Consider the following 16,595-nt stretch of genomic DNA (forward strand, 5'->3'; position numbering starts at 1 on the left):
CATCTGTTTTCCTCTGTTCTCCTGCACCGTCCATGCCCACAGTTGCATATGCCTCCTCATTCCATCAAGTACATCTGTTTTCCTCTGTTCTCCTGCACCTCTCGTCCATACCGCTGGCTGTATATGCCCTCCCTCCAACCCTCTCACTCCTTCTCTGACCTCGGCCATGGAGGGAACGTATAGCTTCACGCCTGCGAAGACGGTAATACAATCTGTCGGGGGGGAGACAATCAAACCCAGCAAATGTTGAGCTCAGGGCTTGAAAGTTGATTCCATTTCCTTTTTTCTCTGTCTCGCTCTCTACCTAAGATTCAGTTTAGTGTGTGTGTGTGTGTGTGTGTGTGTGTGTGTGTGTGTGTGTGTGTGTGTGCTTGCTATGTTCTTCTGTGACAGCTTCTCTTGTCCACTGTTATGTCTTGCAGCCTCTCTCTGTCTTAGGGCATCTCCCTACTCCTCTTCCTATTGTAGTTAATCTGGATAATCCAGTTAATTTATGAAAATCTAAACGCACAGGTAACCCTGTGTCTATTTGTGTGCGTTTCCTCTGAATATATATCCATTGGTGGGTGGGCACAAGCGTCTCGTCTGTTGCTTAACACATTTGCACATCGGTCTGCTCAGTCCTGCATACGCAATGCGTTTGATCGCTTTTTTTCTTACATCCAGCCACCCAAGCATGTGCTAGTGTCAGGCCCTGGCACACGCAGTCACTGACTGGGGCTTTGTGTAGGGGGAGGCAGGGGACTGCTGGATAAGGGCAAGGCAATGGTGAGGAGACACACACACACACACACACACACACACACACACACACAGACAGACAGAGAGAGATTTTTGCATTCACATGTGTGTGGTGTTGTGTATGTGTGTATGTAAAATATGCGTACATATGCATGCATATGCACTTCTGTGTGTGTGAGGTATGTGTATGTGTGTGTAGATGTGTTAACTAAAAAGCACACCAAAACCGCCCAACGCCATCAAAAGCCCAGCTGTCACTGACAAAAGCTTTCTAACATGCTAACTGGCGTTGTTTTTGCAGAACAAAAGGTGCACACTGCAAAGCCCAGATGGCTAGTAGTACTGAGGATGTTAATGTCCTTTACATGACCACGGCATACCACCATTACAGTTATTTTGACCATACCAAAAACACTCAAAAAACACCTCCAGAAATAACAGACAAATTGTTGCATAGTATCGCTTTAATTGCTTTTTTCGATCACTTTGATGTAGGGTTTAAATTCCACATTAATAACAGGGTAATTACTACCGGATTTCAAGCCTTTCTTGTCATATTTTCTTCACTCTTCAGTGATCACGAGCATCTAGTGATCAGATCACTAACTGGTCAAAGGCCAGCTCCACGTCAAAAAACACTCAATGTGCAACAAGAAGCAATGAGAAAGGTCACCATTCAGCATGCCATCACATAAAACCCCTTAAAGATCAGATGAGCTCACCAGCCTTAATATGTAAATAGCAGAATCAGCAAAGCCCAAAATAAATTGACAAATGGCATGACAAGGGTTATCTCTAAAACATTTGTTTGCAGTAACAGCCAAAAAAAAAATAAAAATGGGTCGGTAGGTCAATATTTTTTTCAAGATTCAAAGTAAAAAAAGTACAATTTTGGTCATGGTGATTATTTAGGAATGAATTGCGTCACTGTGCATCGGATCGCAGAACTGACTGGGTCTTCAACCCGTGGCTCTCAGGCGCATTCATGGCAAACCTCATTCTGATGCAGGTTATATAGACCAGCCTTTCAAACTTCTTGACCTGAGGTCTGAAGCCATGGCAGACTTTTGGGTCATAGGGCTCATCTACATGTACCCAGAAAGAAGGCTACAATAGCTCTTGGCCACGTTATATTGAAATTTGACTATGCAATACTCAATGCTATACAGTGTATTATACAGTCTCTGCTCTGTTTCTAAGGAAGTTCCAAAACAACGCTGCTCTATTAAGTTTCGTTAAATAAATAAATAGCCTTCCAACAGGTTGAAGTTATTTTGATACCAACGTTATCATTAGTTTTAGTTTTCCGCCGCAGAGACGCAAGATTGAATGAATGCTCATACCACCACTTAATTGTAGGCTCCATGTTTAAATATCGATAGCAGAAACGTTTGTTTTCTTTTTTTTTTTCGGCCGACCATCCGCTGTTTCTTGATCAACTGTTGTTAAATTATCAGATGAAGACTGGTGTTGCACCAAATTCTGTGACCCGTCGAATTTTAAATTTAGAGTATGCTTGTTTTATTGGAGTCTATGAATGTACTGAGCTGTACTGACACACTGATGAGGCAATTCTGTTATGTGTATAATTCTTCTAATAAACTTTGTACATTTTTGAAACATGGAACATTGTTCTGTGTGTACACTCACAGGCCTGCATGTGTATCTTCCTCTCTATACTATCTCTCTAGAGACAGCAAGGCTCACTTCCCACCACTCCAGCGAAGAGGTGGACTTCAGCTGGACAGGTCACATATGATGATAAGCCCACTACTCCATGTTTGACAGCAGCCCACTATATTTACTATTACCCCACTATAACTCTGCAGAAATGGACTGATGTTGTACATTGTCATTGACATCAGCAAACACTTTATTTACATTATTGGACAAACTTCTTGTCATTGTCCGTTAATTTACTTTTGGCACCTCAAACTGATATACAAACTTAAGGAGGCAGTTGGTGACCTCCACAGCATTTTTTTTCTGTAAGTTGCTAGTGACATAATTTGACAGTAGCTCATCAAAATATGTGATCTGTCCCAAGAAGTCCATCTGTTCACAGGAGTGGTGAGGGGTAGGCTTTAGCTCTACTCTAGAATAATACACCCACACCCAGTCAATGTTCCATGTTTCAAAATGTACAAAGTTTATTAGAAGAATTATACACATAACAGAATTGCCTCATCAGTGTGTCAGTACAGCTCAGTACATTCATAGACTCCAATAAAAACAGCCTCTAGAGTCACAAAATTCGACAGGTCACAGAATTTGCGCAACACCGGCCTAATTTCATCACCCACTTGACCTGACCAGCAGTCTCCATGCTATGGACCCATATTTTGAGAAATGCTGAATAGACCACAACCACCCCCACTGACACGGTCACCGCTAGACTAGGGGGAGAGGATGAGAAAGATCTGGCCACAGTTCTTCCAGAACTGCGCTGGCAAAAGCCGCTATCAGTTTGTGCGGAATGAACGGCGTAGGGCCATAGTGTGACATTTAAAACCAATGGTGTAGAGATGATCTACAGGTTTTTTTTTAAGTGAGCCACGCTTTGCATGTAGCAATTTATATTCACAACACTTCTAAACCTACTAAAAGAAATATTATTTTATTGCATTTGTATTGGTTGTTTAGAGTAAAAAAAAACAATCGGTCGGTATTAACGCAAGTTTTACAAACGCAAGTCGGTCGGACTAAAAAGGGAAAAAATAAATATTTGGTCAATTCTAAATTGACAGGGTCGGTCGGGTTACGGCAAACGAAAATATTTTTAAGGATGGCCCAAGGAACTGCCAAGAAAGCCAAAATCTATCTGAGCAACAAGAAGTTTGAGGCGTCGACTTGGAACAGAAACAAATGCACGTTGAAGGGAGAGAAAACCTTTTGCCAAATTAGACATAACCTGCCGCCATTAAAAAAGCATTACCACTCTTCACAGTGCAGTGAGCAAAGTGTCATATTCACTTCTTCACACCTCATACTGAAATGTCACGCTTCCACCAGCATAGCAGGGAAAGCACCAGAAAAATGGAGCTACACACACACACACACACACAGGCTGCAGCATCCATTGTGTGAGGGTGCAGACGGTGTGTGTGTGTGTGTGTGTGTGTGTGTGTGTGTGTGTGTGTGTGTGTGTGTGTGTGTGTGTGTGTGTGTGTGTGTGTGTGTGTGTGTGTGTAGCTCCATTTACTTTAGACGTGTTGAAACCGCCCCCGTCATCGGAGCAGCAGGGGTCAGCCGAGGAGCCGCTTCAGCGGACTTTCACTCCAGACCGCTGGGTGCTGGGGACCACGGAGGGTCAAAGCTAAACTTGCAGAGAAACCCCAATACAACATCCCTCAGATTCTCTCTCTCTCTCACACACACACACACCTGACCTCAATGGCAGGAGGCACTGGGAGCAGAAGAGGTGATAAGAGATAAAAAATCTGTGTCTCTCTCTATGTGTGTGTGTGTGTGTGTGTGTGTGTGTGTGTGTATGTTTAAGAGAAGGAGAGTGAGAGAGTGTGTGTATAAGGGAAAGATTGGCACTGGCTGTTGCAGTTTGAGTGTGTCTTATCTGGGGGGAGAGACAGACAGATATAGAGAGAGAGAGAGAGAGAGAGAGAGAGAGAGAGAGATGTGTGTGTGCGCCGTGTGGTAAGATGAATGTATCAGGAGCCACAGCATGCATATTTCAGCCCACGTCACTGCCCTGGAGTCTCACACACTGGTACAAGGATAGAGACACACACACACACACACACACACACACAGTGCTGGCTACAATATCAAAAGCCTAGGTCACTAGGGCCTATACACTTATCCCACCATCTCTCACCTTCCCCAAAATTAAGTGTGTGTGCTGTGTGTGTACATCTCCCTCTGTGTATACGAGTGTGTGTGTCTAGGTAAGAGTGTGTGTGTCTCTGTTAGGGATGTAACGATTACCGGTATAATGGTAAACCACGATAAAAATGTTGACGATAATAATTACCGTTTTCATTTTAAACATCATGATTATCACTGTTGATTACAGCGGTGTGGAAACCGTGTGTTTAATCCTTCCCAGCTTCATCCGAGCCTGCTTTTGACATACAGTAGGCCTGGTACAATGGAACAAAACTGGTACCCTACTGATTCTGTTCTCTAATTGATGGTTTTAACTACGATTCGGATTAGGCTACACCTGATTTTAAAAGGCGGAACTTTTTCACCACAAAATGTGCACTGTATCATACCGTGATGATACCGAAAACAGTGATAATTTTGGTCACTATAACTGTGAGGTTAAATTTTCATACCGTTACATCCCTAGTCTCTGTGTGTCTAGGTAAGAGTGTGTCTGCGCCTCACTGTTTTCTGCCTCCTGTGTTTCCTGATGACTAAAAATAAGCAAATTATAAACATAACAAAAAATCTCCCCTCAAATTTCATGATTTACTAGGCAATCTGTGCCCATTCCACTCACGCTGCACACACACACACACACACACACACACACACACACACACACACACACACACACACACAGACAGACAGAGACACACACACACACTTGCTTAACTTCATGTCTTCAATAAAGAAAACCTAATCCAAGCTCAAGAGCACTTTATAATGAAGTGTCAGCACAAACATGCGTATTGACATTCTTTCTCCATCTGTCAATAGCGCCTAATACAGTAAAGCTCTGTCCAATAACATTTGTTCATCTCGCTGTCAACTCCTCCACCGCCTCGCCACCCCGATTTAAACACACACACACACACACACACACACACACGTCTCCACTCCGCGAGCCTAGCCAGCCATCCTAATGCGGTCAGGGAGGAAGGGGGTTGGGGGCTCCTGATGGGTAACTGGGGAGGTCTCTCATCGGCTCTGATGCAGAGAGGCGGCTGAGCAGGAGTGGAACACGGGCTGAACAGTGCCCCCTGCAGGGCTGGCTCCTTTCCCTGCGGCCGTGGCTGCCATGGCAGCACTTCACAGCTGAGCAGGTATTCACCTGAGCAGTTAGTCACTCCTGTTCATCAGACCACCATCAAGCACACACACACACACACACACACACACGCCTCTGCCAACAGACACAGACACACATGTGAACACTCGATACACAACTAGTCTACATGTCCACAGATGCAGGTGCAGACACAGACACACAGACACACAGACACACACACACACAGGCACAGACACACACACAGACACACACACCCCTACCAGCAGTCTGACACCTTAGCTGTGTGCCAGGAGGCTTGCAGCCAGGCACCCTGGGGCCCTGACTGGGCAGAGGGCAGCTGGCCTGTAGCAGCGCTGGCTGGCCTCAGAGGACGGCCACCTGGGCCTCCTCTACCCCCGTGGTCAGGGCCCTCTGCCCCACAGCGAAGCGCAGTGCTCTCTCCCAGGCCAAAACAACGCACGCACACACACACACACACACACACACACACACACACACACACACACTCAGTCTACACGGACTAACTAGGGAAAGAGCTCAAGGGCAAGACTGACAGAATGAGATACAGGGAGGGAGAGATGGAAAGAGATACAGAGGGAACGGAGGATAGAAAAAGAGCGAAGGAGAAAGACAAGACTGCGGAACAGATAAGGCCAACAGGGGGTCCATGGCGTGAAGGCCGATGCGTTTGGCTAGGGCAAGCGTCCGTGGACTTGGCTGATGAACCATTCACTCATTTGGATGGGAAGCAGCAGCTCCACTTTAAAAAAGCAGCACCTGATGGGTGTCCAGAGACACCGGCGCTCAATCCATCAGCTCGCCGCCTCGCTCGCGGCACCCCGCCGCCCGGTCCACAACCAGCACGCCGCCTGCCCGCTGCTCTATTAGAGCCGGGGAATTACCGCCACGCCGCCGCCAAGGCCCCTGATGTGCCTGCCGGGCTGCTGCCGCATCCTCGTGCTACTCCCGGTGCCACGCAACCATCGCCTACACACACACACACACACACATAAATTCTGCCTAATGTGGAGTCTATGAGGTGAGAAATGGGTGGCGGTCCATGGAAGCTCTGCTGTACAGGCGTCCATTTAGCTGTGGAGCTGATGGATTACCCACTAGCGACTACATAACCCCACCTGCACCACCTCCATGTAATGCTCCTGTGAGTCTTGCCTTTATCCAGTCCTGTCACACACCCTTACTGATCCATTCATCCATCTATTCACTCTCCTCTCTCTCTCTCTCCAGATCCAATCATGTCCCATTCCCGAGGCCTGTAGAGCTCCATTGTTTCCCACATTCACCCCTCTGTGCCTACCCAATTCATCCATCTATCTATTCATGTGTTCATGTACTCCATTTCTCCTTCATCTCTCCCTCTCCATTCAGCGCTTCATTCATCCTTCCATCCCTCCCTGCATTAATTGACATGTCCGTCCCCAGCAGCTAGTTCCATGTGTGCTCACAGTCATCTCAGTTGTGTGTGTGTGTGTGTGTGGGAGGAGGGACTGTGTGTCTGTGTGTGTGTGTGTGTGTGTGTGTGTGTGTGTGTGTGCGTAAGTGCATAGCTTTGGCAGAGCAGACACGTCAATAAGCCAAGTCTGCTCCACTGGCCCAGCTCAGCCGACCGCTACTCTTAATTAAAGGGCTTTACTTTGTTTTTATTTCACCCAGCCCTCCTCCTTCTAACCCCCCATCTCAGCCCCTTCCCCATTCCTCTCCCCTACACATACACCCCTCGACACCACACACCACACCACCCCCCGAGGACGCCCAGATTAAATTGGATTCTAAATGATCCAGAACCGATAGAGCAATTTTGCCTGCCATATTTTCTTTCGCAGACTTGAGACCCCCCCCCCCCTACTCTAGTCGCTGAAAATATTGCCAACAACAGGCTCATTTTCTCCTGCAGGGGGGCGCGCTGGGGGCTCGCCAGGGCTCCGCTCTCCCCTGGGAGCTGGAGGGTGTGTGGGGGGTGGGAGATGGGGTATGAGGAGGTGGGTGGCTGGGTAGTTGGGGAGGTGGGAGCTGTGAGCTGTAAACTCCTCTGCAGATAACACCATGCAAACCCCACTGAGTCACTAGATGGCCAAAACGGAGAAAACGAGAAAATGAGACCTGAGGGTCGTTCAAAGTGTCACACGCGCGCACGTACTCTCTCAGATTTTTCTTTGATTTTTTTAGAATTAGTTTGTTGATTGTGCGTGTGATGTGAGTGTGTAAGTAAGTAAGAGGGATTGTGATGTGTATTGTAAACGTGCTAATTACCAACCATTTTGTTCGAAAATTGTAAAACAACAATGTTTTTTTAATACTTCAAAATAACATTTGCTAAATGAACCTTACATTTTTCAGTAGCCATGGGTGTGTAGATTTGAACAAATTCTAGTTTGGTTCTTACCGGGGCTTTTACTGCCTGAAATATCCGATTTTGTTTACCACGCTCAGAGGTTAGTGCTGGGCTGGTGGGTGCTTATTCCCAACCTTTCTCACGGCACATCAACGGTTAGCCCAAGAATTCTCGTCAGCAATTCAAAATTCCACTGGAGCTTCAAGCAGATTTGTGCACGCAGCCTTACAACACTGTTTACAGCTCTTCGAGTCACGATAAAATTTAATTTTTGGTACATAGCTAATTTAGATAAACTTATGGTGTGGGTGCTTACGTTTCTTTAGGAATCCGCCGTCTTGGTTTGTACAGAAATGAATATTAAGTGACACATACACGTAAAAGGTTTTACATACGTGACACTTGGTAATATGTGACGTTCCGATAGTGAGTATACATACATGTCCAATGACACAAGTAAGTGAGTGAATGAGTGAGTGAGTGAGTGAGTGTGAGGTGTTTGTGGGAGTCTAAAATGTATCCATGTGTGGTATGGGAGTGCAAATGTGTGAGTGTTTGAGTATGTCTGCCTATGAGTGTCCATGTGTGTGTGTGTGTGTGTGTGTGTGTGCAAGTGGACCATATTTGGATGGGCAGCGGTGGCATATTCATACAACAGAGATGGCTTTCCTCTGGACGCGACTAAAGTGACAAAGAGACACGCTAAGGCGTTTTATAAGCTGACGGAACTGGTGACTGGTGACAGAGACGAGAGGAGACCAAAGAGCAAAGCATCACAACAAGAGAAGAGAGGAGAGGAAAATAGGAAGAGGAGGAGAGAGGAGAGGAAAAGAGGAAGAGGAAGAGGAGGAGAGAGGAGAGGAAAAGAGGAAGAGGAGGAGAGAGGAGAGGAAAAGAGGAAGAGGAGGAGAGAGGAGAGGAAAAGAGGAAGAGGAGGAGAGAGGAGAGAAAAGAGAAGGTGGCAAGTAGGGATGCAAACTGTTCGTTTAGCACCATACAGTCTCACCACACCACCCTGGGGCATTAACTGTTCATTTTCACCAATAAGATTTAACTGGTGTGTGTGTGTGTGTGTGTGTGTGTGTGTGTGTGTGTGCGCACGCAAGGGAGAAAAGATAAAGGTAGAGTCCGTTGATAAATCTGCATTGAGAAAAAAAGATCTAAAACAAAGATCAACACAACAAGGTTCTGTAAACAATGGTGTAGGCTGACTTCACTCTTGCACGCACACACAAACATACACATCCCCTCTATGAGATATGAGAAAAACCTATGGGTGTGGGAAGCCGATCACCAAGCAAATGGCTACATCTGGACACTGCTAATTCAATCTCGGCGCGCGTTCTGCCTCGCCGTAACCCAATTAAGAGCAGGCGTGGAGCGTGAGGCACGTCCATCTGAGATTCATCAAAAGAGACAGGCTTCCCGAAAAATAGCAGTACTCGCTCAGCCCCTAATTAAAACTCAGAATGAGAACGGCCCTGCGCTTGGCCAAATTAAAGATGGGAAGAAAATGATGAACTCCACCTGTGATTAGACATGCCTCGGCAAGACGAGACACGCGCACATGCGCACACACACATACTTGGACACACACCGAATGGTCCTGAAAGAGGCAAAGGCGAGAAGCTCCACAACTTCACTTAAATAAACTCCACTCCTGTGCACATATGATTTCCATAGACACATGGTGTGTGTGTGTTTATCACACAGCACTCCACCCAAATGAGATGAGGAACACATTAACAGTCTATCTCCCTCTACAGACAAGCTGCTACACAAGCGAGCACACACAAACACACACACACACACAACCCACAACCCACACAAGACACACACACACACCACAAGCTGCACCAGGTTCTGCATCAATATCCAGGTATGGATCGGTGCAGCCGCGCTTCACTGGCAGACGCCTCATTAAGAGGCTGGACAGCGGGGGTTCTCACCCATGGCTTTGGTCTCCTCTCCCTTGGCGTTGAGGATGGAGAACTTGAACTTGGCGCGGACCTCACTCTTGGGACAGCTGACCAGGAGCAGGTACAGTGACAGATAGTCTTTGCTCTCCTCGTCCAGGCCTTTGGGGTTCACTCGCAAACACCTGATGAGATCAAGAGGGAGGAGGGGAAGGAAGAGATACTTAGGATAGATATGCATATCATACCAGTCAGTAGACTTTAATTCAGCTCTACGCAAACATACCTCCTGACACCCATGAACAAAACCAGTCATATGCAAATGTTAGAGGAGTCTTGAGATATGCATCAGTCTCCGCCCACACCTACCATTTCAGTTTGTCATTGGCTCCTGAGGAAAAGGTGGAGCTTTTGATGACCTCGCCCATCTCCTCTCGACAGAAGCTGAAGTTGTTGATGGTCCACATGTAGGAGAACTTCACCACTTTGATCTGGACCAGAGCAAAGACAGATATGTAAGGCATCTTCTGTTAGTGTGAGTGTGAGCGTGAGTGCGTGTGTGAGTGCGTGTGTGAGCGAGAGTGTGTGTGTGCGAGTGTGTGTGTGCGAGAGAGTGTGTGTGCGCGAGAGTGTGTGTGTGTGCGCGAGTGTGTGTGTGTGCGAGAGTGTGTGTGTGCGAGAGTGTGTGTGCGAGAGTGTGTGTGCGAGAGTGTGTGTGTGCGCGAGTGTGTGTGTGCGAGAGTGTGTGTGTGTGCACGTCTGTTCATGTGCATACGTGCTCGATACACCTAAGTGGTGGCCGGACATGAAAAAGCGGACATCAAAACGGCCTTTCATCTTAATAAACTCTGACAACAAACAGAGGGCCATGGGAGAGGATGACAAAAGCGACAACAAAGCGATGATATCACCAGAACAAAAGAGCCCAGGGGTGGAGGGATAGAGAGGATAACAGAAGGAGAGGTAGAAAGAGAGAGAGAAAAAAAAAAACATCAATAGGACTGGAGCAGGACGTCCATCAACAGTGACTAGCTGTGTGCAAATGGGACCTACACACCAATTTATAAAACACACACACACACACACACACACACACACACACACATCAAACAATACAACATATTACTGAAGGCATAAACTACACTGATGACATATCATTGAATGTATGAGCATGTATGTTTGTTTGTGATCATGCGATAATAAAAACAACCCTCAATACACAAACAAAACAGTCTCTGCTGGCCGATGCACACAGTAACACACATGCCTACATAAACACACAGGCGCACACACACATACACACTCACACTTGAATCCACCAATCAGATTTCCAACAAAAAGGGATTCAAATGATTCCAGAGGTGAATACAATCTTTGGCATTGATTAGCCAAATTAATAAGTATGTTGGGTAACACTTTATTTTAATGTGTCGCTGTTACAGTGTACTTACCTAATTAGGTACAGTGGTACAACCTGTGTAACAACATGTACTATCAGGTACTATCATTGTACTTGCATAATGTATTTGTGAGTACCTACATATAGTTGTTACATTGTAATACTGAGTGCTTTTACAAAAACTTGCCAATTTGCCTAAATTTTCATCAGAGGCAAAGAGCTGACCCTGAGACCTGCTGGATGGGGTAAATCGGGTCATGATAGATTTGATATACAAAGCATGCTTTAGCTCCAGTCAAGGCCTCATTGTCTTCAGTGTACATGTAACAGCTGTGCTGCTACAAACTTGTTACTCTTGATACAGTGGAATAAACTGGAACAGGTCTTGTCTTGGAACAGGTCTACTAATTCACATGTACTGTGTGGTGTAACAGCAGACACATTTTAACACATCAATTACAGGATGTATATATGTAGATGTAAGTACTTAACTGGTACACTTTTATTTTTAATGGGTTTATTCCACTGTATCCAAAGAGTAATAAATGTGTACCAACACAGTTGATACATGTACTTACAGTATGTAGGGTAATGGCAGACATGTTCCAAGACACCAATGACACAACATACATGTAATATGTAATTGTAAGTACTTAACTGGTACACTTCATTTTAATGGGTTTGGCGCCACTGTATCAAAGAGCAATAAGTGTGTACCAACACAGTTAATATATGTACTAATGAGTGAATTAGTAGACCTGTTCCAAGACATCGAAGACATAACATACATGTCATATGTACATGTAAGCAATTAACTGGTACACAATAGGTTTATTCCACTGTATCAAAGAGTAACAAGGTTGTAGCAGCACAGCTGTTACATGTACTGAAGACAATGAGGCCTTGACTGAGCCAAGAATGCTTTTGTATATCAAATCTATCATGACCAGATTTTACTCCCATCCAGCAGGTCTCAGGTCAGGCCTTTGCCCTGATGAAAAAATGTAGGCAAATTCATAAAAGTTTTGTAAAAGCACCAGTATTACAGTGTAACAACTATATGTAGGTACCCAAATACATAATGTAAGTACAATGATAGTACCTGATAGTACATGTTGTTACACAGGTTGTACCACTGTACCTAATTAGGTAGGTACACTGTAACAGCGACACATTAAAATAAAGTGTTACCGTATGTTGTATAATGTGACCAGCGCAGCAAGGTTCCCTATTACAGCGGTCAAGTTCTTTGGGTTTTTTGACAGGTAGGTCTGCCATTAGTAACCCACTAAATGTTGGGTAGTGTCAAAGGCACCCAAATATCAACAAGCAAACACACACAAACACACACACACACACACACACACACACACTGACCTGAGTGTAACACCAGCTTTCGGCCACAGGGCCGCTGGACATCTCAGCCGGCGGTGGCGGACTCGGAACCCTGGACATCGCCAGCTTTGAAGATGGGGGGGAGCAGGGGCCACAGCACCGGCTTGCAGAGGACCCTATCCCCACACACACACCCTCTGCCTCTCTACCACGCACGCACACACGCACGCACGCACGCACACACACACACAGGCAGGCGCACACACACACTCACACAGGAAGAAGTCTCACACAACCACACACTCACCCCCTCTCTCCCAGTCTGTCTTCACACACACACACACACTATTTTCCACTTTCACACACACAGACTATTTTCCTCTTTCACACACACACACACTTTCTAAGCAGCCACACACACTCTCCCTCACACACACACACACACAGCCTCCGCCACTGCTGAGCTCCAGAGGCTGGCCCCTTTCTCCAGCACGCCGGACTGAAAGCACTCCCAGAAGATATGGGGGTGGGGTGGGGGGGTGCAGGGGTGGTGTGGGGGTACGCCGCGGTGGTCAAGGAGCCCGCGCTGTCCTCACACACAGGCCCTTCAACCTGAAATAGAAAGAAAGAGGGGTTCAGAGGAATGGGGGAGAGAGGGGAGAGAGAGAGAGAGAGAGAGAGAAGAGAATCAGTTAGTACAAGTAGAAGCATGTGTTTACATGTTTGTTATTGGCTTTTCTGTACTCATTTACACAGGCTGATACATATCAAGAAGGAGAGAGAGAGAGAGAGAGAGAGAGAGAGAGAGAATTATAATTAGGCAGCTGGCCAAATTGGGCTTTATTCAAATATAAATAGGCCAGCACAGCACGAAGCACAAGTCTGTGTTAATTTCCTCTCAAAGAACACTTGGCCTTAATGAGCAGCAATCTATATTTTATTCATTGTGCTGTTTCCCCAATGTCTGAAGGGCCCAATGCCAACCTCAGGGCTATACGCCTACAACAAGAGTGAGTGTGAGTGCGTGCGTGCGTGTGTGTGAGTGAGTGTGAGTATGTGCATGCCTGTGTGTGTGTTCGCTTGTGTATTCGCATGTGTGTTCGTGTGTGTTTGTGTGTGTGTGTGTGTGTGTGTGTGTGTGTGCAAAGGGAACATCAGGCTTTCATTCTGTCTTCACACACAAACATTTCGCCCTTCAACCTGCCAGCACTGGACAGGCGCTAAAAACAAGAATAAATGTCCTTCTGTAGAATGCAAACGCAAGACAGACAGAGAGAGAGAGACGTGGAGGGAGGCAGAGAGGATGAAGGACTAGCACAGTGGAGGAAGAGCAACGCTTCTCTCTAAGACTGTATTATGTTAAGTAGGCTATTAGTCTAGAATCAGGGAGGCATGGGGCTACGGGAGCGCACTCACTCGACCGATTTAAACACCAGGATTTCTGACAGAGGGCCAAAACTGTACGGGTGTCAGATTGCAGCGATGAGAATGGAAATCGGATGACCCGAGTGAACCCTGTGAGGAGCAGAGGCAGCGCAGTCCTAAACCACACACACACACACACACACACACACACACATTTTCTTCAGACAGGCTTCTCTATACCACACGCCCAGATCTCAACACTCCCGACCACAGAACAAAGACATGAGAGGGGGTGAGGGAGAGAGACTGACAGAGACAGAGTGTGTGTGTGTGTGTGTGTAGGTTGGTGATGGAGTGAATGAGTGAAAAAAGATGGAGAAAAAGAAAACCACAGAACCGCAAAACCGCATTTCTTTATTTTATCTTTGACATTCCATCATCTAGACAAGGTCAGTCACCCTCCCGCTAAACAGCAGCCAAACACAGAGTCCAAATCTGCCCTGGAGCACACCAGCGTATGGCAAGCACTCCAGGAATGCGGAGTAAATATTTAAACGGTGCCTCTGACACACTCTTTAGCAGGAACAACCCCCCAGACTAGTCAGCCGTGTTGGAGGGGCGCGGAGAGAAACCGAGGTTACGTCTCTCTCTACTCGTTTATTTCTTTTCATCCTCTCTGAATGTCTAATCAGCGCGCGCGGTGCAGGCCGAGGCCTCGATGTGGTCAGGCGTTCAGGCGTCGCGTGCAATGCCGCTCTCGTTTGTGTCGGGCTCTTCTGGTCTTTTAACCCTGTGCGCTGCGCCACACTGTCGTGGGTCCGCCGGCGAAACCGCTGTCCACATCTGACAGCTAATAACGTGGATGTGCTGCCCACACTTCTTCGGGGCAACCTACACGTGTCCACTTAAAAGAGCCCTCTCTCCACGGCGTCCGCTCGTCTGTCCTTGTGCGTCTCGCTCAACCCCCTTTTTGTTTGACCTGTGTAGTTTTCTCTGAGGTTTTCCCCTCACTACAGTGAGAGATATGCATTTTTTCTAATTAGCGACTGATTGAAAGGGAAGATCACGGCCTGCGTCAGCCTCAGAGGGAGGAGTGGGAGTAGGAGAGAGAGAGAGAGAGAGAGAGAGAGAGAGAGAGAGAGGGAAGAGAGGGAGGTGTGATGAGAACAGAAGAGAGAAAGAAAAAGACAGCCAGGAAGAAGAAAAAACAGTGCACCATAACAAAGTTAAGATGTAGTTCTACACCAGTACCCACAGCAGAACACCTGGACTGAACTTTAAAATCATGAGAAAAAAAAAGCAGACCAAAGCAAAGCAAATCAAATAGAAGTAAAAAGGGAAAGTAATAGAGAGAGCATAGAGAGGAGGGCAGGTCTCCGAGCTTGTCGTTTCTGTAGACACACACATCTTAATTAAAGCCCAGAGTCATGTCTGAGGACGGGCTCAGATCAGACCCCCCCCCCACACACACACACACACACTCCCAGCCATTTGTTTCTGATGAGAAATACTGGTGGCATTTCCACTTCGTCAAAACAATAAAATATTAATCAACAAAAAAAGTTGGAGGAGCAAGCCAACGCTGATTTGCAATTTAAATCACTGTGCCTTCCTGACAATTAAGTGTGTGTGAGTGTATGTGACAGTGTATGTGAGTGTGAGACAGAGAGAGAGAGAGACAGAGAGACAGAGAGAGAGAGAGAGAGAGACAGAGACAGAGAGAGAGAGAGAGAGAGAGAGAGAGAGAGAGAGAGAGAGAGAGAAAGTGTTGTGTGTGTTCTCCTGATTTTGCTTATAAGCTTTCTCATTTTAAAGTCTACATTTTTATCTTGCCTTGTCATTGTTGACCAAAATCAACAAGACTTTATGGAAACGTAATAACAGCCTACACCAAACTCAAGCAGAGTTCTTTCAAGCCTAGTCAATGAGAAGAGACACGTACGCACACACAAACAGTGTCCCAAAAACACTCTCCAGTCAAAACTAAATCTTTGCTGAAAAACATGACTTTTCCACCATCTTCCTCCATCCTTGTCAGTTTTTTTTATTGTGTGTGTGTGTGTGTGTGTGTGTGTGTGTGTGTGTGTGTGTGTGTGTGTGTGTGTGTGTCCTTTCTTTGTGACAAAAAGCGATTACGGCACAAAGAGGAAAACGCATCAAAACAAAGAGTGAGGGCTCGGCCCGCTAATCGAATCTCTTTCTCCTGTCTGAGACATCCTCAGACAAGCCATCCATCACAGCACTACACACACACACAAACACACACACGCACACCTTGAACTGACTTACAGGCAAAGACAGCACCAGAAGAAAATAGCTAATAGGTGATGATGCCCTTGACATGGAGGGAATAAATATTGACACGAATTCCTCTCCCTCGATCTCGCTCACACATACACACACACACGCTTAGTGATGAGGCGGGTTCGCATTTCCAGAGGACCTTTGACGGCTAAGGAGAAGTCAGCTGTTTTACACCTTGTAACATTTCCTCAATGTGTGTGTGTAAACGAGAACGTGTGTGTGTGTTTG

General features: G+C 46.3%; 1 protein-coding gene and 1 long non-coding RNA gene across 2 annotated transcripts in view; both read right to left on the bottom strand.

The window, feature by feature from the left end:
* The window catches only part of LOC125295902 (speckle-type POZ protein B-like), a 15,501-nt gene extending 2,501 nt beyond the window's left edge, over positions 1–13,000 (bottom strand). Inside the window, exons 1-3 of the mRNA XM_048245488.1 lie at positions 12,741–13,000; positions 10,334–10,455; positions 9,998–10,149 (exon numbers count right to left, since the gene is read on the bottom strand). Of these exons, the coding sequence (XP_048101445.1) occupies positions 9,998–10,149; positions 10,334–10,455; positions 12,741–12,818 (352 nt within the window). The 5' untranslated portion in view covers positions 12,819–13,000. The remainder of the gene's footprint in view (positions 1–9,997; positions 10,150–10,333; positions 10,456–12,740) is intronic.
* Positions 13,001–13,033: 33 nt separating this feature from the next.
* The window catches only part of LOC125295967, a 36,712-nt gene continuing 33,150 nt past the window's right edge, over positions 13,034–16,595 (bottom strand). Inside the window, exon 3 of the long non-coding RNA XR_007193700.1 lies at positions 13,034–13,310. This is a non-coding gene — a long non-coding RNA (uncharacterized LOC125295967). The remainder of the gene's footprint in view (positions 13,311–16,595) is intronic.

This window comes from Alosa alosa, chromosome 6 (genome assembly GCF_017589495.1).
Source record: "Alosa alosa isolate M-15738 ecotype Scorff River chromosome 6, AALO_Geno_1.1, whole genome shotgun sequence".
Lineage (NCBI taxonomy): Eukaryota > Metazoa > Chordata > Actinopteri > Clupeiformes > Clupeidae > Alosa > Alosa alosa.